Raw genomic sequence first — 26,354 nt, 5'->3', positions numbered from 1 at the left:
ATGAAGTGAATCTTTTATTCTTTATGTGCAAACCAGCATATAGTAAAACCATAGCTCTGCCTACTTGTACACAAAAAATATCATGTGGGTTAAACAAAATGGTACTTATATGCTATCAGTTTTGGGGTATTTTTCTATAATTATTTGGAATTCTTTACTCACCATCTTTTGAACAATCAATCTTTGTTATATTTTTTTTAAAATAGCATTTACTTAAAGAATATTGTAAAACCTTCAGATTGGTGTTGAAATTTTACAGATAGCAAAGCATTATTTTTATGGTGCTTGTCAGTTCCATGTAAGGAATTGCAAAAATATTACATAAAATTCAAAAATAAGGATTCACAGGCTCCAAAATGTGTCCATTCTTTTCCAGTTATATGGGGTGGTCTAATAAAATTACTCTTGTCTCTGTAAAGCCTAAAAAATGATGCAAATATTTATTTTGATTTACCTTCTATGAACCTAAATCTCCCAGCTGCAAAATACTTCAAGTTCCCACTGATTTCAACAAGCTTTCATTACATCCAGTACCCCAACAGTCCCATATAGAAACCTTCTACCCAAGTGGATTTTACTTATGCCTAAAACTATATTTCTCAGAACACTTTCATGAATTCCTATAGCTCAAACCAGTTTACCCCGTTAAGCAGCAAATAACAAGAGCAAATGCAAAATTTTATTGAACTGAAAAATGAGGCCCAGTTTTGCCAACTAACCATGGATGAATTTTTTTAAAAACAGAATTGAAGAAATGTGAAAGCTTACAGATTGCTACATAAACCAAATCAGAACAAAGTGCAAAATAAATTCTTAGACAAAGTCAAATGTTCTTTATGGAACATCTGTAATGCAAAGAGGATTAGTAATTTCTGCCTGTATTTTTCCTTGTATTCTGTTCTTCTACCTCTTCTTGCCCACCTGATGCAAATGTCAGATTGGTCTTGAATCAGAAGCAATCCTTAGCACAGCTACAATGTCCAAGTGGATTGCATGTTTACATGGGAGTGGGAACTCAACATGATACAGCTGACTGCTGAGGGCTGAATGATAATCTCTTTGGAGAGAAGGGCAGGATGGGCACTCTTTTAATACTCAAAGTAGATCTTATCAAGAAAAGTCAATCCTTCCTTATCTTTTCATTTCCTAGGCACTGACTGGAAAATTCCACCTTGGCGTCTGCACACCTGTGCTTATCAAATACAAATAGAATCATAGAATCAGCTAGGTTGGATGGGACGTCTGAGATCATCAAGTCCAACTCTTGATCCACTACTGCTGTGGTTGCTAGACCATGCCACTAAGTGCCACATCCAGCCTCATCTGAAAAACCTCCAGGGACAGAGAATCCACCACTTCCCTGGGCAGCCCATTCCAATGCATGATTACCCTCTCTGTAAAGAATTTCTTTCTAATATCTAACCTAAACCTCCCCTGGCACAGCTGAAGACCTCTTGTCTTGCTGGTAATTACCTGGGAAAAGAGACCAACGCCCACCCGGCTACAACCTTCTTTCAGGTAGTTGTAGAGAGTGATGAGGTCTCCCCTGAGCCTCCTCCAGGCTGAACAACCCCAGCTCCCTCAGCCTCTCCTCATAGGACTTGTGCTCAAGTCCCTTCACCAGCCTCGTTGCTCTTGTCTGGACTTCCTGAACTGAGGGGCCCAGAACTGGACACAGCACTCCAGGTGTGGCCTCACCAGCGCTGAGTACAGGGGAAGAATCACTTCCCTGGTCCTGTTGGCCACACTGTTCCTGATCCAGGCCAGGATGCCATTGGCCTTCTTGGCCACCTGGGCACACTGCTGGCTCATGTTCAGCTTCCTGTCAATCCAAACTCCCAGGTCCCTTTCTGCCTGGCTGCTCTCCAGCCACTCTGTCCCCAGTCTGTAGCGCTGCAGGGGGTTGTTGTGGCCAAGGTGGAGGACCCAGCACTTGGCCTTGTTGAACCTCATCCTGTTGGAATCAGCCCAACTCTCCAGCCTGTCCAGGTCCTTCTGAAGAGCCCTCCTGCCTTCCAGCTGGTCGACACTCCCCCCCAACTTAGTGTCATGTGCAAATTTGCTAATGGTGGACTCAATCCCCTCATCTAAATGATCTATAAAGATATTAAACAGAACTGGGCCCAACACTGATCCATGAGGGACACCACTAGGGACCTGCCACCAATTGGATGCAGCACCATTTACCACCACTCTCTGGGCCCGGCCCTCCAGCCAGTTCCTAACCCAGCACAGAGTGCCCCTGTCCAAGCCATGGGCTGCCAGCTTTTCAGGAGTATTCCATGGGAGATGCTGTGAAAGGCTTTGCTGAAGTCCAGGTAGACACATCCACAGCCTTCCCCTCATCCACCAGGTGGGTCACCTGATCATAAAAGGAGATCAGGTTGGTCAGACAGGACCTGCCCTTCCTAAACCCGTGCTGACTGGGTCTGATCCCTTGTCCATCCTGTAGGTGCTGTGTGATTGCACTTAGGATGATCTGCTCCATAACCTTGCCAGGCACTGAGGTCAGGCTGACAGGCCTGTAGTTTCCCGAGTCCTCCCTCCACCCCTTTTTGTGGATTGGCATGACATTTGACAGCTTTCAATCATCAGGGACCTCCCCAGTGAGCCAAGACTGCTGGTAAATGATGGAGAGCGGCTTGGCGAGCTCTTCCGCCAGCTCCCTCATCACCCTAGGATGGATCCCATCTGGTCCCGTAGACTTGTGGGGATCCAAGTGGCTCAGAAGTCGCTGACTGTTTCCTCCTGGATTACAGGGGGGCTATTCAGGTTCTTATCTCTTTCTACAAGCTCCAGAAGCCAGCTGTCCTCAGGACAACCTGTCTTACTGTTGAAAACTGAGGTAAACTGAGGTAAAGAAGGTGTTAAATACCTCAGCCTTTTCCTTATCTTTGATAACTATATTCCCACCTGTGTCCAATAAAGAATGGAGGTTTTCCTTGCCCCTCCTTTTGTTCTTGATGTATCTGTAGAAGGACTTTTTGTTATCCTTCGCAGAAGTGGTGAGATTAAGTTCAAGTCGTGCCTTTGTCTCTCTAATTTTCTTTCTACATGACCTAAATATATTCCTAAACTCTTCCTGAGTAGCCAGCTCTTTTTTTCCATAATCGGTAGGCTCTCTTCTTTACCCTAATTTCCTTCAAAATCTCCCTGTTCAGCCAGACCAGTTGTCTTCCCTGCTGGCTTGCCTTTCAGCACACTGGGACAGCCTGCTCCTGTCCTTTCAAGACTTCCTTCTTGAAGCATGTCCATCCCTCTTGGACCCCTTTGTTTTCAAGGGTTGTTTCCCAGGGTACCCTCTGAGCCAGTCTTCTCAAATAGGCCGAAATCTGCCCTGCGGAAGTCCAGCGTAGAGGTTTTATTGATGGCCCTCTTTGCATCCCTGAGTATTGAAAACTCTATTATTTCATGGTCACTGTGCCCCAGACGGCCTCCAACCACCACATCTCCCACCAGTCTCTCTCTATTTGAGAACAGAAGGTCTAGTGGGACCCCATCCCTGGTAGGCTCATTTACCAGCTAGAGCAGGAAATTATCTTCTGTATGCTTTAGGAATCTCCAAGATTGCCTCTTCTCCACTGCGTGGAGTTCCCAGCAGACATCCGGCAGGTTAAAGTCACCCAGGAGAATGAGGGTTGGCAATTTTGAGACATCTGCTAGCTGCTTGTAGAATAATTCATCACCCTCATCATCCTGGTTGGGTGGTCTGTAACAGACTCCCACCAGGATATCAGCCTTGTTGGCCTTCCCCCTGATTTTGATCCACAGGCACTCAAACTTATTGTTACTGACTTCAACTGATTTTGTTGAAGTAGAAATGCTGGAAGTAGGCTGCTTTAGTCCACAAAACAAAATGTTTCTAAGACAGTCATAAAATCAAGCCAGCTTCCAGGCAGCACAAAGAAGGGCAGTGGCATTATAAAGGGCTAAACTAGGAAGAGCGTGGTGTCAACATGCAGTTTACTAAATCTCCAATGCCCCAGAGCATGGAAATGTGCTGTGAGCATGCTGCAAGGTGCATGTTAGAGGCAGCCAACACACACATTACATACCCAAGGTTGAGACTAACTTCAGATATAATCAGGAAGACTGCTCGTGTATGAGTCTAAATGTGGAGCATCCAAGTAAACATGTTCACAGAATAATTTTCCTGTTTGTCTGCTGGCAAACAGCTCTCACTGGGGGCTGTCTGGAGAGCCTGCAGTCCTGTCATGTGGAATGCATTGCTTCTCCTGCAGCATCTCAAGTAAGCCAGAGCTCTTTAACCACTCAGTGGAGTAATACCAGTGAATTTTAGATTCGCATTCCATGCTTCCTTTTTCTCTTCCCGAGAAGAACGTGCACTTACTCTTCCTTAAAAATATATTCCCGAGAACTCAGTTTCCTTCTCCACACAGGCATTTGTACTCCCAGTTTACTAAACGAGTTATTAAGCTATACCAAGCAGTTCTTAACAATTGCATCATTGTAATTCTTCACTCAGCTAGGATACCTAGTTCTTTTTATTAAAAAAAAGAAACCCAGCCTATTTTTGCAGTTCATGTAATCTTTTGTTAGCCGAAGAAAACACTTTAACTACTTTAAATTTGTTCAATCTATAAACATTAGAATGCATTGAAATAAAATTGTTTTGGAGCTCCTGAAGGTTATTTGGGTCATCAGTTTGTAACTTCAGTAAAGTAGAAATAAATACTAAAGTTATAATTGCATAAATGCCAAGTGTAGTAACCAGAGAACTTCAAGTGATCCTCTCTGAAAATCTAAGATTGTGAAATAGCTGCAAAAAAATATGTTCCCTTAAATATCTCTAACTGATTTAAATACTGGAATTCTTGTTTTCTTCTTTTAGTACTCATAACATATCAGTCTGTGTATCAGAGACACCTGAAATCATGTTGATTCACTGCAATTATTATTGGTGAGCCATTGCAACATACATATCAGATCAATTCACACATCTTCCAGAAAAAAAAAAGCTCTTTAAAAGTTTTGTACTGTGGCTGTAGCAATACTTGGCAGTCAGGAAAGAACTCAATTGCTGTTCCAGGTTCTTTTGTGGTTCAGACTTAGAAAACCACATTTTTACTACCTTTTCCCCTTTTTTGCTCTTATCATTTAGATTTTGTTCATTCTGGCAACAGCAAAAAGCTTGTATCATACAACACTACGTGAAATCCAATGTGAATTCACTAGTTCGTGATCTTTTTACTTCCTAGACCAACATTTTGCCATTTGCAGGCAGAGTGCCCAGAGATCTTGCTTTGAGCAGCTGACAGCAGTTCCTCCCAACTGTTCTTTCAGGAAACAGCCTACATGCAGCCCTATGCAGATGTCCTTTCTAGCAGGTATTCCTATTAACAATCTTTATCATAACTGGGAAGCAAATTCATTTATTAGTTGTTCCATCATGTGGGATAGCTGTTACAGTTCCATAAGGGAAACAAATCTCTTGCTGGTGAGTTTTTGGCAGTCTTCAGTTAACGTTAAGTAATATAAATGCTATTTTTCTCAATAACAAAAGGAAAATAAAATACAAAATGGGAATAAAATGAGCAAGAAACTGTGCTGCTAAAGTAACTGGACATATCCAGAAACAAACAAACAAAAGAATAAAGAAACATTTCTCCACACTGAAAATGCAGAAAGTTTGGGTGAAATCACCTAACTGGCAAAAGTGAGTAAGATCCCTTCAACTCTATGTTTGAAATACACATTTGAGTCTTTATTCACATTAACATTTCACATATATATTTACATCTCTCTATATACATATATATATAATCTTCTCCTTGCGCATCTAGTGCTAGTGAAAATAATAGAAGCATGAACTTTTCAGCTTTGATCTTCTATTAAATATACACTTGAGATTGCATTTGAAATAATTAATTGAGGCTTTGTCTGCAGACTCTGGAAGCCATGGCATGAGTGCTAAGCACCCTCTGAAATACACAGGAAGTAAGGGAACTCACAATTTCATGCCAATAGTTCCTTAGTCTGACTTTTGTAAAACAAAAAACTATCAGTAAATGGGTTTCTTAATCATTAAGCTACTGCCTATGAGAAGAAAATTTTACTCTCTAGTTTATTAATGTTAATTTCTGAATTTAGAAATGGGAAATAAAACTACATTTGAAAAAGTTACTTCTGTTTTTTCAAAGCTTTTTTTCCCCCCTCTTTTCTTATACTAATGTCACATTTTGGTGTTTGCAGATAATTATGCTGGGCATGTGCACAAGAATATTTTTTCCTCTGTAATGGAAACCACATGGGTTTCCTCAGAACTTTTCCACTTTACAAACACTGTTACTCTTTAGCACACTGAATTATTCAGATTGTGTAGGAGATTTCCAAGCATATAATTTACATTATGAAAAAGAGAAACCTAAATGCTCCAGAATCATCATAAATGGACATCAAAATATAGGTCTACAAGTCAGATCTAATGCATTAATTCAAATTATCAATTTGACACTGCACAATAGTACACCCCTGCCAGCAACAGTGACCAAAAATGCCTACATATGAAGTCTCCTGGCAAAGTAGGTTTTTTCTGGTGGATGAGTTTAAAAATGTAACTTCAAGTAAAAGGAGCTGATTCAAGTGAGCTGCTACCAAGCATGCAGGTATTTTTATTTGGTTTAGATACAGTTATTTTTTTAACTGTAAAAAACTACTGGGTTGTGGTCAGGATTTTCCTCCCATTTAAACAGAAGTTTATTTTTAGAATTTTCTGGGTCTCTGCATAGGTACAGAAGGCAACTCACAGCTTGATTCTGTTTCTTTGGTGTGTTCCAGCCCATTAGTAAGTAGGGTGTGAAGACAGAAGTGCTCAGGCCTAATTACTGGGGATTCTTTATTCTTAAATAGCTTTCAAGGTGTTTTAAAGCAAAATACTCCTGTTTCTGAATGAAAATGTCTATGTGTGATCTTCCAGGATGGAACATCTGCCATTATCTGCAGTGCAGCAACACGGCGAGTGTTTAGAGTGACAGAATTTCTTACCTGAGATCCCACAATCTTCATCAAAGTCTGGGCTGCCTTTTGGTCATTACAAATTGCTGCATTTTTGGATACTGATGTACATTTATAGATTTACCAGAATATCAATTCAGAAGTCTGTACTAATTTAAGAATAAGCCACTGGGATGTATAGCAAACCCTTGAAAGCTAGAGCTGATCTACATGAACAGCACTTGCAGTATTTAATAAACAATGAAGTTTAAATGTCTTTTTCTAGGAGGAACTGCTTCAATAACCCAAACAGAAATGAGCATAAAATGCATCTTAAGTAACTGCTTGAGATTTGGGTCTTCTGCCTTATAGACTCATTACCTTCATATATTAGTTATGTAGTTACTTATAAAATAGCAGGTAATGGACAGGTGTTCTTTCCTGGACACTAAGCAAAAATTTATGGAAGCCAGGGTGGAAATTAGGTGTTGCTGCTGCCCTTTATTACTACTGCTGTTTCATTATCTTCATAAATGTCCATTTTGTGTTGTTTTTTCTTTCCACAATTGTAGTTCACTTCTCTTGCATTACACTTTTTCTAAAAACTCAAAATAGAAAATTTTTATCATTCTTCTAGAGCTCTTCCCTATTGCATCTTCTAGAATGATCCATGCTTAATTAGTAAAGCTTGGAGTAAAAAGAATATTTCCATTTAGAATTACCACGGTCATGATGATGGTGGTGGTAGTGAGAAATCAGATGTTGGTCATACCCTCCAAGAGCTATTCTCCTGAGCCCATCTTTGGCTTGCATTTGGAAACACTCTTTATCACCATGAAGGCTACAGCCTGAGTTTTGCTGTGGGTGCTTTTTAATTTAACATGAAAGCCCACACTCTGCAGATTCTGAATATACCACATGGCACTCCCATGCATCAGGCAGGATGCACACAGTGATCAGGGTGAGCAGCTGGGAGCTTTGGCTCAGACTCCTGACAACTCCTGACCCTTGGCACAGGGAGAACCAGAGAACTGCTATATGTATCTGTAAAAATATATATTAAAAAGACAGTAAACCACATAATTAATATTTCTCTTTAAACCAACACATACACAACCAGAAAACCTGCGTGATTTTATTTCTCACACAAAAGCAAGAGAAGGTTTTTGTCTAAGTGGTTTAATGGTAACACTGCAATTTTCATGCTACATATAAAATTTATCCTAGACAGTTTTATATACTTTGTTTAATTGACAGTCTATATTAGAGTTGCATAGGTAAAACTATGTAAGACAGATCACGGCAGATGGCAGATAATCAGTAAGTCCACATCTTTTTCCTTGATGTCCAGTATTTCAATCCTATTGCTGAAGAGAAGCAATAAATGCTGCACCTAGCATTAATGAACTGGTGAATACATGAAGAGCCATTATGGACTACAGGCAAGTGTACAGTGTTACAAAGAAAAAAAAAAAAACCCCAAACCTCTTGTAGCAGTACAAAATGTTACAATTAAATCCTGCCAGAAAACAGTAGCTGACTACTTTCTATGTATGGAGTCCTTAAATAACATCCAAACTGAAGTCTCTGTAGTTGTTATAGTTTAAATATATTCAAAAGTTCTCCCTCCTTTTTTACAAAACACTTTCTGTTTTTTCATGGCTTGAACATTAATCATCTTTTGCAGTATCACAGACCATTTGGTAAACGTAACAACTGAATCTCCTGTTAGGCTTCTGTTCTATATGTAATACAAGGTCTTTGTCGAAGTAAACTTCATGACTGTAAGTCTGAAATGAGAAAAAAAAATTTGGATTGTAGTCTCTCTTTCCACAACTTGTTAATATCCATACCATTTTCCATGAGGAACAAAAAATATTTAACACTGGTGACCTCCATGATCAGGCAGGATTTTTGTGGGGATACACAGAGATTGCCCTTCCAGATAAAGGACAGCATTTTAAAACTTTGAGAGGTTTCTCACATACCTATTTTAGGCATCTAACTGCAATTAGATGCATCTGATTTAAGATACCAAGTTGCCTATGCAGTCAATGATAAAAGAGGTGCAAAGGTGCTGAAAATTTCAGACCATCTAAGTTGGATGTCCACCTAAGCTTGGACTGTATGAACAGCCCATTCCATCTCTCCAAATACACACACAGGGAGGTCCATGCTTAATTCTACGCATGAGTAGTTCAAGCTAAGATAGTGAAATTATTTACAAGTTGTAAAGTTAATCTGATGAAACTAGCCATAGGGTGAGTATTTAATTAGATAAATACTTTAGAAATACATAAGGACAGCCCTTTCCCCAACTAAAAAACCCAAACAAATCAACAAACAAAAAGAATAATAATTTCAAATAATAAAGATTTTCAGATAAATGAGCTACTGTCTGATGGAATACTTACAATTTTAGAGTTTGTAATTATTTTAGAGTTTGTAATTTTGTAATTATTTTTAATAATGAGATTTTATACAAATCTCATCCCTTGGCAACACTATTTATATATTTGCTTCAAATCTGAACAAAAATGGCAGGTAAACGAGTATAGGGAAGAGACAGTGTGAACAAAAGACAGGAATTTTCCTCACCACATCCCAGGACTCCCGGAATGGAATACTCTTAAGGAGAATCCCATGTTCATTACAATGAAAATCAAGGTGAGCTCTTCCATCAGCTCCTATCTGAGTAACTGCCACAGTGGATAATAAATCCAGTTCATCTTCATAATCCACGATTTTGAATGTCTTAGGAAAAACAAAACCTCAAGTTTAGAAATCAAACGTAAATTCACATTCCCCTCCACCTAAATTGAATAGCTCTTTTTTCTTTCTGGTGAAAGCAGAATTGGAAAAATTCTAGTTCTTAAGTCTTCTGGTCTGACAGAGAAAACTTTGGGACACTGATACCCAACAGGCATCTTTCCCAACACAAGTTGTCCAGTGTATTTCAGTGAAATTCCTTAAGCAGGAGAAAATAAAGTGATATTCTGAAGAATCCTAATATGCAAGTAGATGTATTTTTATATATAACGTACAGGATATAGAAAAAAGGTACTTCTAAAGTGGCAGAAGAAATATATTTAAGCTCTTGATGCAGACATGGTAGAGACAGTGTAGCTTAAAACCTTTACTGGTTTTGAGAGGATGAGTATATTAGGGTAATTCCATTCACATGAATATTTCTATATTCTGTTCAGAGCTCTCTCTTGCTCCACACAGAGTGTGTCAGTGAAGAACTGAGACCAAAATGTAAAGACTGTGAACTAACTTAATTGCCTTTATTTCACTGTGACATACTCTTTAAATTCACGCCAGTCTTCTTCTTCCATAATGTAAAAACATCTACTGGAATCCCAAGTAAAGCGTAACAGCAGGGGAAAAAAAGAGTGTGTAGACTATTTTTATTATGGTTAAAAGAAAAAGTGGATAGAAATGAACTGCAGACCCTTAAGGGTTATATTGGACTGTGCTGTAGTTTTACCGTATTCTCTCAGAAAAAAAGAAGTGACTGCCAGAAACTGATGCATTTTAACTGTTGTGCTTATGACAATTACAGCTCCAGCTCTAGATAGAGAGCTAAAAAATATTTTTCATAACCTCTTGAAGACTCAACACCAAGGCATGTGGCGTTTTCATTCTCAAGAAGCAGTTACTTAAAGGAAAAGTGTTAAATACCTTTTCCTGCAATCTAATCAAAGTAACTGGGAAAGGAAAATGCAGTTTAGACATACTACATCAAAGAAAAGAGGAACCTAAAGCAGAGAAAAAAAAATTTCTTTCATTTCATAAAATGCTTTGTAAGAAACATTTAAAGGAGATATTTGAATGGAGAAAAGAGTAATGGTTTGTCACATTAATATCTCCTTTCCTTGCCACTGAAGTCACATGGAGTTATGATGGTATCTTGGGGCATAAGAGCAGTTCTTGCAAGAAAGAGAAAATCCATAGCTCAAATGTCTTAACCAAGAAGAAAAGATGACAGAGCATTTGAAGCAATTAGAAGTTGAGAAGACAGACACAGAAAAGGAATAAAGAACTCAAAGACATACATAGCTAATGGTTATACCCACTGCACCTGAAACAAGAATGACTTCTGGATAGCTAAGCATCTAAAATAATCCATGAAGTGGTCTTACTCACTGCATCAGTTACCTCTTGTTCTGGGTCATCATCCAGCAAGTTAAAACGCTTTTTCACCACTCGACCAGAAGCTGTTACAGTAACAGTGTTGTTCACCTTTGGAGAAACATAGAGAAGTGTCTCTAGACTTCAGAGCACTTTAGTTTCCATCTTTTTGACAATTTCCTATATTTTGCTTTCTGAGCTTGTTTTAATCTCTCAGACTTTGTTTCACTTGTTAGCTGTGCATCACCCTTGTGCTGCTATGGCTTCTTTATGAGGCTTCATGAACTCAGTGACTTTAATTGAGGTATTATTGATATTTACTCATATTCAGAAGTTCTCAGGATGTCCTGCAGAGGTGGCAAAGGTTCTCAGCTACCATAATTTTTAGAACAGAAGTGTCTGAAACTAAGATGCTGTAATGAGAATTGACACAGCAAAGTCACCATCAGCTTGTTTCTTAAACTCTTAGTTGCAGAAGATGGGAAAAGTAGCATCTTAAACCACCACGGCTGCTTCCACTGGGCTTCTTTACCACAAGAAACATTCAAAACTGGGTTATCAATGTCACAATGGAAGTCAAAAGGAATAGGCACAGCACAAACAGGATTAAAACTCATATTTCTTTGTTCTTACTGTAACAGAAGTTACTCAAACAAACCCTAAAAAAACAGTATGGCAAGTCATTAGATGACCTAGCTTTCAGTTTCTGAATTCAATGGAAGATTTACTCCTGAGTTTGTGTAGATTTTTAATACAAAAACCTTTTTCTGCAAAAGCTTCAAAATTTTAGTATGACTGATTTCCAGGCATCTTACAGTACTCAAACTAAAAACCTGCTAGTAGGTAAGACATAACCTTGTCTGCTGAAGCAAAATGACAGTTCCAGCCATTATAAAAAAATTTTCTTCATGAGTGTGCTCTTTAACCTTTTTGATGTTAGATTGTCTTTGTGATTTTACATCACAAAAGACTTCACAAAACAACTGAGGTGATTTAAGAGCTCAGTCCTACCAGTAGGTTTAGATCATCTCCTCACCACTTGATTCTACCTTTCTGCACTCTTCTGATCCACTGATGATTCAGTTCTGTTCTGCTCCAGTTCAGCTCACCAAGCAAGCAGACAAGCACTCACCTTTTCTATTATTGTAGTGCACTGATTTGGCTCACCAAGAGTTAGCTGAATGCCAAACCTGTCACAAGAGAGTGACAGGTGTGCACGGCCAGGAAAAGAAACAGACTTTTGGAAGCAACGTATTGTCTTTGTTGTCTTATGAAAACCTACCCCTAAGTTATGAGGGACTTGAAACATTTCTAGCATTTGTATGATCAACTTACCTGAGCACCAGAGAGGCACACAATTATCACTTCGTGGCGCCTTCATTTGAAGGAAATCTGTTATCATCTATTAAGTATGTTTTATATCCATGATACATGTGATACTGCACACCATAAAGAATGCTGAAAACTAAAGAAAGGGCTGGAGGTTTCAGAAATCTATCCTGAAAATGTTACTGTTTTCAAAAATTTTTTTAAACTCTGATGATGACACAGAATGTCTTTCAATAAACCTTGAATTGAGCCCATAAAACACAGTGATTACTCATATATGCAAAACCCCCATGTATTGCTCAAAATCATACATTGTGATCTCAGACACTAAACTCACACAGTTTTCTCTGTTGGCTACAATCGTAAAATCTTCTGCAATCTCCATTTGATCTGTACGATTTTTAACTTCCTTAAGCTTCAAGACTCTACAAAAGAAACAGAAATTACAAAGTCAGTCACGTATTCTAATCTGCCTACTGCAACACTTCTATATAATCTTTTTAAATTGTGTACATAAAACCATCAGAAATAAGTGTAATGGAAATCAATTATTTTTGTAATTTATGTTTATCAATGACATTTTAACACAGTGGTCCTTGAACATTTTTCATATAAAAATCTAGACTCTGGCCTCCAGTGCCCACATTCATCACATAGAAATCTGCAGATGTTTCTACCAGAACTTCTGACAAATTTAAGACATTTTACAGTTTCTATAGTTTAATGAGTGTTTGGGCCTGCAAAGTGTCAAACTACTGAATTTGTGCAGTTATGCAACCTCTGCTCTGATGAAAATAAGATTTGAAAAAAAAAAAAGAAGCTCATACTTTATCAAATTTGGTCCCACGTGGATTATTCTACCTGACATATCTGGATGGAAATATATCCAGTCAGGTTCAAGTGAACAGCATTTCATATCCTGTATGCCATTTTTTGCCTGAAGAAGAAAAGGAATATTAGTATTTTGAAAGTCTCACAGATCTAATTAAAGAGGAAATACTCAGCTCCTCACTACATACCTCTGAAGGTTTTTAAGTATTGCTCCTAATCATGACCAGAAAGGATGGCAGTGGAACAATAATAATAACAACAATAATAAAAAGACTCAGTTCCAATTCTCAAGACATTCCATGGAACAGTTTTAACATTTTTAATATGCAATAAGCAATGACCTTGTATCTTAGCTATATATAATCCTTTCTCTCCTGAAACTAAGCAAAATGAAGATTTAGCCTACACTCTGCAAACACATCAACAATTTCAGCAATCTGAATATCCAAGACATGGGATGTGTCAAGACATGAGACAAACATTAGCACAAAGTTTGACTTGAGCTTCAAACCTCAGGCTTAGCCTCTTTTGTGCAAATTATTTGTGGAGCATGTAAGCCTGGGACAGCTCGTGATTTCAGCAATCAGATGCAAGCTGGTTAAAACCTTGGGACTCTGGCAGTAGCTTTTTGTTGGTAAATTTAGCTGACATTGATCATTCAAATTTTCAAACATATGAACCCACACAGATAAAAACAGATAAGAAAGGATTGTACATGTCCATTTTAATCAAAATTGATCTTCAGCTAGAGTTGTGAAACAACAGTTTTGAAAATAAGACATAGGAGGGGAAATCATTGATTTGATCAGGCTAGCAAAAGAGATAAGGACATCTACAGATAAGACTTTAGTCAAGAACTCTGAACAGGCCTAGAAGCTGCTTGTATTACAGAATCTTCAGGTCAACTCCAGGTTAAAAATAAAAGCCGAGATAGAGAGCTCACACAAAAGAATATCTGAAGAACAGTACATAAAAATAATTAGGAATAGATTATACTGAGTCATAAAACCTTTCTAGGGACAGAGAGGGATTAAACTGAGCAATGAAGTCTTTCTAGGGAGATTCAGAAGGCAAAAATCAAAAATAAACTACAAACATTAAGGAAATTTATTCTGCAATTTCTTAAAATTTAAAATAATTCTTTAGTCAGCATTTGGTAGGCTGACTACGCAGAAGTGCATTAAGATGTTACAGTTTGCTGTGTACAGTTTGCTGTGTAGACCTGACAGTGCCACTATTACATTGGAATGAAGGAAATATGAGAAGCAGTACTAATTCAGAAGGAAACATTTTACACATGACTCCATGGGATAGCTGATTTGATACTCTGGGGTGATCCCTGCAAAAGCACCACATTGGAAAACAAGGGTATTATTACCTCAAATGCTACTCAGAATAAGAGATGAAGACAGACATGATACACATTAATTTCAGAGAAGCTGCTATCTGAATATATTACCAAAGTATTGTCTTTCAGAGAACAAATATGGAAGACTCCTTTATGTTTTTTCTTGTTAGGTGTGATGATATAATGCCAAGGGTAACCTCCAATTTGAAATGCATTCTCCAGAGAAGATGCTTCAAATAGCAAAGGTGGGGTATCTGCAAATATTCGGTAATGTTAACACCATTAGTAGCAGAACAATCATAATTCCATTGATCCTTACAATTCTAAATTCCAGTAAAGCTACTAATTGTTCAGAACTTTTGAAGACTGGTGGAAGTGCATTGGCTGTGAACTTTTTTCCAGCACCAGCTATGCTACCTCAGCTAACGTCCAAGCACAAATCTGCAGCTCCCTGTGGAGGGTTACTGCCTTCTCAGACGTTGATGCTGAACTGCTCTTCTAATACCTTTGACTTACTTCACTCCAAATGAGCTGGATGAGCAAAGACATAGCAAATAATTAAAATTAATCCAGTTCATCTGACTGAGAAAGGATGTACACATGAACAGATCAAAAGACCATATCAAAAGGGTCAATATTCTCTTGGGAAAAATAGCCATAAATAGCTGGAAACAGCAAGCAGCAGTCTCAAATAACAGCATTAAATGCAGAATCTGAATATTCTTTCTCCTTTTGCGTAATACAACAAAATAGTGTGGACCACAATGAATGCAATCTATAATCAATAAAAATATGGACATTTTTGTAATTAATGTTTTTTTAGTTTTCCTTTTCAGTTCAGTTGGGATAAATTATAGAGATGTAATATGCCATTCTTACAAATCTTCTGTTTAGTAAATGAGAGAAGCATCTTTGAACGAAATGGACCGCACAGAACTTTACAGCTTCTGACAACGAGCTAAATTAAAGCCATTTCTACAGCTGCCATAACTGAATCAATTTTAGACTGAAGATCAGCTCTTTCTAACAATACAAAGAAAAGCTGGGGAAAAAACCTGACAAAATGTGGAGAAAATCTGCAGTTTCAACAGGCATTTAAACTGGCAGAGTATAAAAACACAAACTGAATTACTGTGAGGAGAGCAATGTTCTTATCTGGACTCCTGTGTGCCAAAGGTTTTATCCAAATTTAGACTTGTTCTTATCCTGCTTAGTCTAGATAATTATCCAGGTTCTAGCCAACGGTGCTGAGATGTCACATGACATGAGATACTGTGTTTACAGAGTGCTTCTTGCTTCTCTCTTCTTCCTTTGTTCATGTTTCCAGCATCTAGATTGAATGGAATTAGTTCACTGCCAATGGAAATGAAGTCTTTCCTGAGATGGAAAGTGGCTAGTTGTCTAGCTGTCTTTTGGACTAACGTATAGGAAATGGGAGATTCTGTGCAAGATATAACAAAGTTATAAAAAACTCAGGCATCTGCTGAAAATGTAGGGAATATTGAAGATGGAAGCATAAGCAGAGGACCTACTGATATTAAAATCAGTCAGAAAATGAAAAATGAGTTAAGAAAATTTGTTAACATTTAGTCCTACCAACTTTTAAAATAAAATATCTAGCAAGGTTCCTCAAAAATTCTGGTAGATGGACTAAATGATACAATTAAATATGTATATGTATGGTACAATTAAGTAGTATATCAATCCTGAGCAGTATAGACTGTTGATAAAATATGCCTTTCTTTTTATGTTCATTTGGCAAAGATTTGCAAGATCATAGCCACTTAAACAACTGTGGTAATATCACTCTGCTGCCTCAACTCTCCTGCTGTGTCACTTGCTCTCGTTGCTTAACACCCGTTTTATTGTTTGCAAGTTCTTTCCCAAGTCTTGCCTGTTTTCAATCTCCAGTTGAGCTTCTTTGTTCACTTCCTTAAAACTTTCCACACTCATCTAAAATAAAGTCATAAAGTAGTTCATGGCAGCACTAATAAGTATTTGCTCTAAAAAAAAAAAAATCTACAAAGTATCTTCTTCCTTGTTTTCTTATGAAATTACTGTATCCTCTAACAATAAATCAAACTAGTTTTAAGTTCTGGACCTTTAGAAGTTACATAATGAAGATTTATAGGTACTTTTCCATTCCTTCCACTGTGACCAAAATCAAATTCCTCACCAGTTAACAGGTGTAAATGAAGTGGTAAGTACATAATTTTGATCTCTATACACTTCTTTTTGGGTATCTCACACCACAAAAACAGTACTGTAATAATGGCCATCCCCTTCAGGCAATTTCTGTAGGGAGGCTAGGACTAAATAAGAAGGAAAATGACACACAATTAAGTTATAGTAAATACAAGCCTAAACTCTGAAATAAGATCTTAAGATCTTGCTCACTGAAGCATTTGGCCATCTTCTTCTTAGAAGAAAACAACTCGAAACCCACAGAAATACAAGTATCTGCAAAGAGCAGCCATGGCAAATGTGTGTCATGAGTTCAAAACTTCCACAAGCTCTTGCATAGAATTCAAGATCAAAAATGTTTTTTCCAGTACATTGGTTTTAAATCTCAAAACTAAAAACTACAATGATCTACAAGCATGTTTTCCACAGGGCCCATAATATTAAATGGAGGTTTCGCAGACTGAGAGAGAGAAAAAAGAGGAAAAATTTCCCTTTGCAGAAACTGAGACATCAATTATAGCAACCTACTACTTTGTGTTGATAAAACATTGCATTTTAACTGAAAGCCTTTACTGTGTAAGTCTGTATTTTATGTATTCCCTCATTTTTATGTAAATCTGGATGGTTTGTTTCTTATTATCTGACAGTTGAAGAATATAAAGATCAAAAGCATTTTTATGTGGACAATCACCTGTAAAAACATTTAATAGAAAAACCTTCAAAATTAAAGAACTAAAAGAATGCATTCTTTGATGTTTGTGAAACCAACTTTTTTTTTCTTTCTTTACTTTTTTTTTTTTTGCAAGTGCCTTGAGTGTGAACTTGTGAGAATGTATTTTTGTTTCAAAGAAAATGTCAGTCTTTGGTCACTCATTAAGAATCTTAGCACCAAATTCTAATCTTAAATGCACCAACAGAAATCACTGTCTGATTTCAGAGAAATTATAGTCATTACACAAAGCAGAACATTTTTAAGTTAATGATTTAAGGCATAAGAATTGTTTTTAATAATTTGTTCTCAGGAGTTAATTTTACTGAAAGTGGCACATTTCTGACAACCTAGAATTACCAAAATGCAAGTCAGACAAATTGTATTCAGTTTTCTTAAATTTCCTCTGCAAATTAGATTAAATGTTCTCACATGTTTGCTTACATACCATGTACTGTTTCTGGGTGCTACTAGCAGCTATCCTAGCCCTTCCTCTTTCCCAAGAGCAGTTGTGTCTCAGAAATGAGGAAGAAGTTTCCATTTCATGCATTGCTTATGAAGTTTTTAAGATAGCTTAGTTGCTGTAATAGTTTTCTAGGTAGTCTTATATAATTATAATTGTAATTACAACTAAAGCAAAACACGTTTTTACTATAATGTAAATCCAGAAATATAGCTATGGCACAATATAAGCACAATAATTTTAATTTTCTTGGTGTGAAATAAGTAATAATTAAATCATAAAAGCCAAGATAATACAAAGATCATAATTACCTGTTATTTTAATGTTACATGGAAGACCAAATGGATACTTTCCAACAACTCCCACCTGACCATTCCAGTTGAATTCTTGTCCCAAATCAAATGGCTGTTCCATGAACTAAAATAACACACAACAATTTAGCTTTATTGATGCATATTTACTTACTGTTTAGTTTTACTGCTCCATTGCTACTGCATTCTTTATCCTGTAAGATACTGCTCGAGGTCTTATTTTCGAATCAACGTTCGATTTTTGATTGGAAGGATATAAACTCCAAAGGCTCCCTGCAGTTCTGTTTGAGATCAATCTTCCACACCCACCAGTTTTTGGCCTTAACAATCATCTAAAGCTACAGGCTAGGTGTGTAAAGAGGAGCACATCTGGTCTAAGGTTTACATAACTCCTCTGAAGTGCCCGTCTGACCCCCCCATGTTCTGCCACCTGTAACTAGTGCAGGCAGAATTTTCTTATAGTGTATCCGTTTACATCTTCTGACTATAAAGAAATTTAGGCAGGAACTCTATCCTTTGACACAATCCCCATGTACCTGTGCAGCATTATGTGAATATTTATGACTTGTTGCCCTAAAATAGCACACACTGTATGAAAACTTATGTATTTCATTACCTGTTCCAAAATGGCCTTGAAGTTATAGAGTCTGACCAGACCCACGCTATACATTACAATCAGGATTCCATTAGAAACAGCAACATCTGTCACACTATTGCCAAATATCTGGAATAAAAGGAAGCAAAATGTATTCTATTAGAGAAGGAATAATTGAGACAATGCAAAATAGTGACATTATGTCCTTAATTTTGCAATCACTTTCATTTTTTATTCTGATCAAACCCTATGATCAGTGTTTTAAGTTCATAAAGTTTTCTGTAATTTATCTGTCCTACTGAGTTTCTGTAATACTTTGCACTGCTGTAACACCTAAGGTTAGATTAGTCATAATCTGCAAGCAGATTCATTCCCTAATCAGTTCTCAGTATATCTTTATACCATGTTACCCTGATATTATCATACATGAATAGATTATATTATCCAGCATGTCACAAGAATGTTAGCAGAACTAGCAACTCAATCTACAAGTCCTGATTTCAGATCTTCTTTCTTTATCACCAGGGTAAAATACTAGTCTAATCATAGCTCTTTGTACAGCTGTACCAAAACTACATTATCCAGCTGTCACAGAGTACAGCATCCTCTCTGAATCCAAATTAGACACAACATGAGAAGCTTTTAATAATTATGCAGTATTCATTTCTGCCACTGTTTAACACATCACTGAGAAACCCCCACAAACTAATTCTTCATATTTAATGAATAACAACATGTGATGTTTGTAATTTTTCCAATAGGTATGCTTAGAAATGTAGTTTTCATTTCTTTAATCTGACTATGTGAAAAAAGCAATTAAACCAGTTAAAACAGGCTTAAAAACAATTAAAAAATATAAAGAAACCCAAAAGATGCAAGACTCCTACATCTTAACACTATCAGTGATCTTGTGATCTGTTTGGTTCTGAAAGATATATTCAATCCTGAGACTTTGCCTTTTATTTAGACTCATGGCTCTTTCAATACATTTGTTAGCTTAGGTCCCAGTGTCTTCCAGACACAAACCTTAATACTCTTCCAACTCTGAAGTCTACTTTGTATCTTTGAGACCTTAGCCCCTCTGAATTCAGAATTTATTGAGTAACATTTCAGTAAAGCTGATGCATGAGATGCATTCTGCAGTGTTAAACAGTAACCCTAATCTAATATAATCTAATAGTTATATCAGGCCTGGCATTGCATTCATTGGTTGCTTCTGCTGCTGGGTGTATTCTCACATCCCAAATTCTGCCTTGCCATTACTCCCAGTTGTAACAATTTCTCTCATGAGTACTTGGCACAGACCCAGCCGAAGCATTACTCTTTCAGATGTTTTGCCTACTACGACCGTGATGATTCTGGCACGCCATTCCTAACCAGATTGAGCATACCTTTGATACTGGTAATATTTTTTCCAGCCCTAAGTACTTGCAGAACAATACACAATGCCCCCAAACTTTCATGGGCCCAAATGAAAAAGTTTAACCCCACACCTTCTCTTGCTAGCCCAATCCCAATTACAGGCTCAACCCAACCTAGCAGCAACTAAAACTCACTCATAGCTCTGGACCCTAAACGAGACTGTACCTCACAGAACCTTGAAGAGAGAGTTTGCATGTTTTTACTGTTCCATTTGTAAGCTGTATCCAGGGTTTTCTTGGCTTAAAATAGAACAGTAAAACTTGCCATCTACCTCTAGGCTTCCCAGTATACAGATTCTTACTTACAGGTTGCAAACTGAACTCAGAAAGGTTGTTTGCTCTTGACTGGTAAATCAAGACATATTTACATTTGTTATCCATTAACAGTGATAACAGAAGTTTGAAAAATTTGTAACTGTACAGAATTCATAGACTATTACTAGGACTGGGTCAGAGGCCTATCTGTCTTTTGTTAAAGAGGTGAAAAGAAGTCTACTTTAGGATTTGCTGATTCTTACAATTGCTCTAAATAAAGGCTAAAGTCCTTCTACATGTCAAAGAGTAACCCAATAACAGAATGCATTTGCATTTTCTCTGCCGGTCATTAGAATTAAGAATCTTGCCCCCAGCGCCCCTATCAGACACAAGAACACTGTTGCTAATTAATGTTTCAGCTGCTTTTACAAGCTGTAAGTATGGCTTCTGAAATTCTGAAACAAGTGCCTAAACTAGAACTGTCATAGAACTACAGTACGGATCAACTTTAACGGAGAAATTAACTTACCTTTTTGTTTATTTCTAGCATTCCAATGAAAGAAAGAGGTAAAACTTGGAATACAGCAAGATAAAACAATACAGACTGTTGTATTCCTGCCTAGAAAAGAACAATATTGAATATAGTTATTAATGGTAGGACACCTTGATCTTCTGCCATAATAACAAATTATAATGTCTCCATCTTTGTACTTGTACATTTTTTTGATCAATATTGTAAAATTGATGGTTTTTCAACAAACATACCTGCCGTGCTGCTGCAGGGAGCTTATTCTGAATTGTCTTTACAACCATTACCTCTTGAGGAGTATCCCAGCTCAGATACCTATTTGTGATAAGAAAGGCCTATCTTAATCACGTAAAAAACCATTCATTAGTAAATATATTACTTCACATAAAATGTAATCTGCTATAACTATGCAGATGCCTATGCCCAGGCAAACTTCAGTATTTGATTTGAAAGAGGTGCTCAAGATGTTTGCTGTTTGCAATAGTGCAGAACCCACAGAAGTAGGGATGGCTTATTTCATACAGGATTGTGAGAAAAATTTGGAAAGCATGAACACTTCCCATCTTAGTTTTTCTCCTTCCTTTCATAATCACTGCCTTCTTATCCTTCAGCCTAAAGGAAATAATTTCTTCCGAGAACTGAAAAAAAAAGCAGCAGTTTACCAGAAGCAGTAACTGCTCTGCTTTAAAAGAGCAAAATGGAGAAGAATGTTAGCAAGTTCAAAACAGCTCAAAATTTAAATGTGTTTTTTGTATGTTTGTTGAGGTTTGTTCTACAGCTCTTAAAGGTCCTTTCCTGGTATGTTGCCATTGCAATATTAAAGGCTGTAAAGTTGTCAGAGAAAAGCAAATAGTAGCATAGGTTTTGTGGAACTTGATAGCAAATTTAAGACTATAATACTTAAGTTGATAAAATTCTTCTACAGGTAAGAGCATGCAGGAGCAATACTCCAGGTAACATTCTAGACTAACAAACCTGTAGTCAGCCACAGGATGGTACTAAAATAAACACGACTTCCCTTCTCCACTATAATACTAATGACTGTTAATTATATAAAGCCTAGTTGTTGTTTAATACCTGAAGGACTTGCAACAGGAACCAGCAAGGTATATTTTTTCCAGTACTTCTCCACTATCAGCAGAGAGACGTAGAAGCCAGTTCTGCACCGTCAAGACTATCAGGGAAGCTTTATAATCTGATGGACTTGGTAACATTTCCCCCTGCATAAAAAAAAATTATTAGAAAAATAGTTGTACCAGGAGGATACATAACATTTGGACACAGTCAGAAGAACACAAAACTTAATACACATTCCTCAAAAGCTAAACGAGGAAAGCAGCCTGCTAATGGCATCAGCATCTCTAAGATCATGTCCATGCCAAATAATCATCTATCACATAAATAATCTGTTGTCACACTTTTTGCAAGACAGTTACCTTTTCTAGAAAAGACATCTTTTAAAACTTCCTTGCCTTGCAAAAAATTAAGTGTAACTGCTTATTGATCTATTTGATACCAGTCTTGAAGAGAAAATTGTTGAAGTATTGCAAAATAAGACATTCAATGGTAACTCAACAGTAACTGCTAAGAAAAGTATTTACACTGCTTTATTTTTATGCACCTCAAGGATTGGCCTAATATTTCTAAGATCTGTGGACACTGGATGGGAGAAAAACTCCTTGTGGGGGAGAGAAATTATATAATATATTAATTAGAAACAGCAGAACATATTTTGGGCAGAGTTGCTTCAATGGGCCTTCAGTGCATCTGCTTTTTCATTTTTTTAATGTGAACAGATCTAGTGAAAACTAAAACTCCCAGCTACTGCCCTTGCTATTTAAAAAATAAAGAAAAATATAAACAGAATCTATTTTGTAAGGAATTAAGAGTTAGTTGCATAAGCATAAAGGCATAAAATCTTCCATGAACACTTACCAGAAAAGCATTTGAATGCACTACTGAGAAATGCAGAGAAGTATACCTCCAAATGTTCAGTTAATATAAATCAGCACATGTTGCAAACCTTTAATGACCTAACTCCATGAAACATTGAGAAAGTAGTTTGCAGGGAAAGAGTGCTCTATTCTAAACATATTTCACTGAAATATATTCATTTACTATTTTGCACAACAATGCTCTAGTAAAAAATAATCTTACCAGTGGGCATTCCAATAATAAAGCATCTTCTATTTTTTCTGACTTAGCACACTTTGACTTTTGATAAAGTATTCTTGGGGCTTGTGCAATGCTAGAGGAAAATGATGGATAATCATTAGTCTGTTCTGTAGACCACATTCTATCAACAAGTCATTTCATACAGTCTTATAAATCCTGCCTTTTCCTTAGGCAGATCAGAAATCTAAAGTCTTATTTTTACTCTGTAAATATAACTGAAATTTCTCTCAAAATAGGGCCTAATAAACAATAGTTAATATAATGTGACATTTAAAAGCTAACCTTCTCTATATCTCCTGGTTTGGTGTTATGGTTTGGGTAGGGGTTTTGTTTGTTTGTTTTGGGTTTGTTTTTGGTTTTTTTTTAGTAACAAACTTAATAGTAACACTCTTCCTTTAGTGATAAACATTAAAAAGAAAGCATATTTCAGAAACTAACGATCATCCTGGAACCTTCCCCTTGAGTTCTTCCAATGTTGCCTTTCATAACATAAAGGTTCAGATATTTTTAAACAAACCCTACTAACTAAAATGAAAGCTTTGTACTGTGCATAGTTTTCCCCTCTGGAAGAGGATGAGACAAAGATAAACCTGAAAGATGTTAGACAGGTTAACCCAGTACTGAAAGCATTCAGACAATGTAGGAATAGAAGTAGATTTAGATCTCAGCTGCAAGTGATAGATTAATTTAATTAACTCTCAGTGGTTTACACCGACAGAGTAATTTGTCTTCTATGTATCATATGACTTCTATGTCTCAAAACTGCTCTGACCACAACTTACTCAGCAATGCAGTTCTCCAAGACCATGCTACTTCCCTCACAGGAGGGACGGGCAAGGACAAGGGCTGGTGTAACAGATTTCCCGTCCTCTGCCCTGCCATATGCTGCCTCCTAACCTGTGCTTCTGCAACTGATGATGGAATAAGAGAGTACATCAGATCAGAGAACTGATCTGCAAAATAAATTAGCAAAAACCAGCACATGCTCTGCATGCTGTACTTTCACATGAAAAATAATTTACCTATTTTATACAGAATTCATAGACATGAGGCTTGTTACGTTGCCTGATTTTGTGACACACTCTAGTACACTGCTAGTTCAGATTACAGAGAACTACTGTTCATTTGGCTTTTCAGTGCCAGATTATAAAATGGTGATAATCTTCCACTCTTATTAAAGTACTCTGAAAGCTGAAGTTAATACAGCACCAGTAAGATCAGACTTTCTTTTATCAAAGCAAGTGTCACATTAAAATACAAGGGCATCTAAATGTAATTCAACAGAGATTTATGCTCCTGGTTATTTCTTGTTCCTAGGTAAATTCCAGTCAATTCATAGCAGCTATTTGAATGAGTAAAGTTAGCAACATGTCTAACACAGAATCACAGTCTCAAAACTGTCGGGGTGCCTTGTAATTGTAAATTTATTACCTGCTAATACAGCACTGGTAATTGTCCATGTATATTCTTCCTCTTTCATATGCAATAGGAGATGCAGAATGAGTTGTCCAAACATTCTTGAATTTAGTACTTTCCTGAAACACAGTAGTTGTAATAAGGATGGCTTTTGTAACAAACTTTGCTTCTGGAAAATATTTTATTTGGCTCCTGCAGCTTAACAACTTACATGAATTGAAACTTTATAGTTGAAAATATAAAAGAGATTCTTATTTGTTTTTTTTTTAACCAAATTAAAAGACTTTTCTTAAAGAAAAATTGTCTTTTTTTTTTTTAACCAAATTAAAAAGATTTTTTATTACCTGTAATGGACAGCATGGGTGAGGGACGTTCTGTCATTATCTTACCTGCATTGAAGCTGGCAACTAAACTTTCATGGTGACTTTTGAAATCAAGAACTAAACTCCCCAGAGTTTAAATATGCATAGAATTCTTTTATATATAATTAATTGTATTTATTGAACATCTAATTCCATTTTGCCGGCCGTGTTTGGTGTGAAAGGTAGAAAAATGTGTTTGCAGTTATTTGCAAAAAGCGCCTGAAATGTTAATGGAATAAACTGCTTCCATAAAAGTTTCTTGCATGCATTATAGGTATCAGTAGCTTTATACCATTAACAAGGTTCTAGTCTTGCAAAAAAAGTGTAGGTCAAATGTACTTATTTTTATTTCAATAAACTTTGCATGCCCATTGATCTAATTGCATTAGAACACACTTCAGCTGACTTCCAATAAGCGTATTTTCAGTATAACATAACTGCCAATTCCCTTCCACTTCCAATGTATTCCTATCAACTACTGCATGGGAGCAGTAATCATTCTGATTAAAAAAAGAGTTCAGTTTCTAATTGGTTTAATTCCTTTTTTTTATTATCCCATCAATTCACTGATTGGTTAGGGTTATGTTTACCTGAAGAACTCTGCTGACTAGCTTAGTTGTGAGAACTCCTTTCAAGTTTAACGTTGATGCTCTCTTAAGCACTATGAATTTAATATTGGTATTAAATATGAAGCCATTTTAGGGAAATAAGTGCTATAAAATCTCACAAAAGCTTATTTATAACACAATTATTAGATTTACAGGTGCTTCTGCAGTTTTTGCACAGCATAATCGTCTCTACATTTCTAGGTCTGAGACTCGAGAAGTAAATTTAACCATTTCTAACTCTCCTCAGTAAAACTGCAGATTTTTTTTCCCCCAAACTTGTTCGTCAGCGTGACCAGGGACTTCTCAAACACCTGGGCTAAGCACTGACACTCAGTCCCCCCGACTGACAGCCAGTACCCGCAGGGATTCAGCCAACGCCGAAACGCCCCGCTGTTACCTGACACATGATCTTCCTGAGGAGTCCCAGGTTTTTCCTGTGGGCGACACCAGCATCCCTGGCATAGAAGCCGTGGGCCCTGCGGGCGAGGACGCGGCAAACGTTGTGCGGGCCGGGCGCGCGGGGGGCGGCCCTGACTCGGCCGGGGGCCGCCTGCGGGCACATTCCCGGCCGGCGGGGGGGCACCGCCTTCCTGCCCCGCTCCCGGCTCGCCCTCCTGCCCCGCTCCAGCCTGGCGGTTGGAGGGTCGCGCAGCCTTGCTGGGCCCGGGCCCGCCCCGGGTTTCTCTCGAAGCCCCGCGAGAGGTGAAGCGAAGCGGGGAAAGGCTCGAGC

The 26,354-nt window shown here is 37.4% G+C and overlaps 2 protein-coding genes across 7 annotated transcripts in view; one reads left to right on the top strand and one right to left on the bottom strand.

Moving 5' to 3' along the window:
* The window catches only part of METTL8 (methyltransferase 8, methylcytidine), an 80,127-nt gene that overhangs the window by 31,062 nt on the left and 22,711 nt on the right, over positions 1 to 26,354 (top strand). The window lies entirely within an intron of this gene.
* On the bottom strand, positions 8,064 to 26,351 carry DCAF17 (DDB1 and CUL4 associated factor 17). 5 transcript variants are annotated; one of them, XM_051787429.1, is made up of 14 exons: positions 26,022 to 26,351; positions 24,670 to 24,773; positions 23,221 to 23,311; positions 22,141 to 22,283; positions 21,300 to 21,378; positions 21,064 to 21,153; positions 18,880 to 18,987; positions 18,264 to 18,369; positions 14,708 to 14,850; positions 13,245 to 13,354; positions 12,755 to 12,842; positions 11,104 to 11,199; positions 9,553 to 9,708; positions 8,064 to 8,744 (listed from the first exon to the last, which is right to left on the bottom strand). In XM_051787429.1, exons 1-14 carry the CDS (start codon positions 26,184 to 26,186, stop codon positions 8,625 to 8,627), a joined length of 1,599 nt encoding a protein of 532 aa, XP_051643389.1. In that variant the 5' UTR covers positions 26,187 to 26,351; the 3' UTR covers positions 8,064 to 8,624. The 5 variants fall into 5 exon arrangements, with proteins under 5 accessions (XP_051643389.1, XP_051643390.1, XP_051643391.1 ...); XM_051787430.1 differs by having other exon boundaries at positions 11,116 to 11,199; XM_051787431.1 differs by lacking the exon at positions 8,064 to 8,744 and having other exon boundaries at positions 9,572 to 9,708; positions 11,116 to 11,199; positions 12,757 to 12,842.

The sequence above is a fragment of the Manacus candei genome, unplaced genomic scaffold (assembly GCF_025592945.1).
Source record: "Manacus candei isolate 608988 ecotype Guabito, Panama unplaced genomic scaffold, ASM2559294v1 h1tg000023l, whole genome shotgun sequence".
NCBI lineage: Eukaryota > Metazoa > Chordata > Aves > Passeriformes > Pipridae > Manacus > Manacus candei.
The sequence above is the reverse complement of the archived record's forward strand: the minus strand, read 5'-3'. Positions and strand labels throughout refer to the sequence as shown.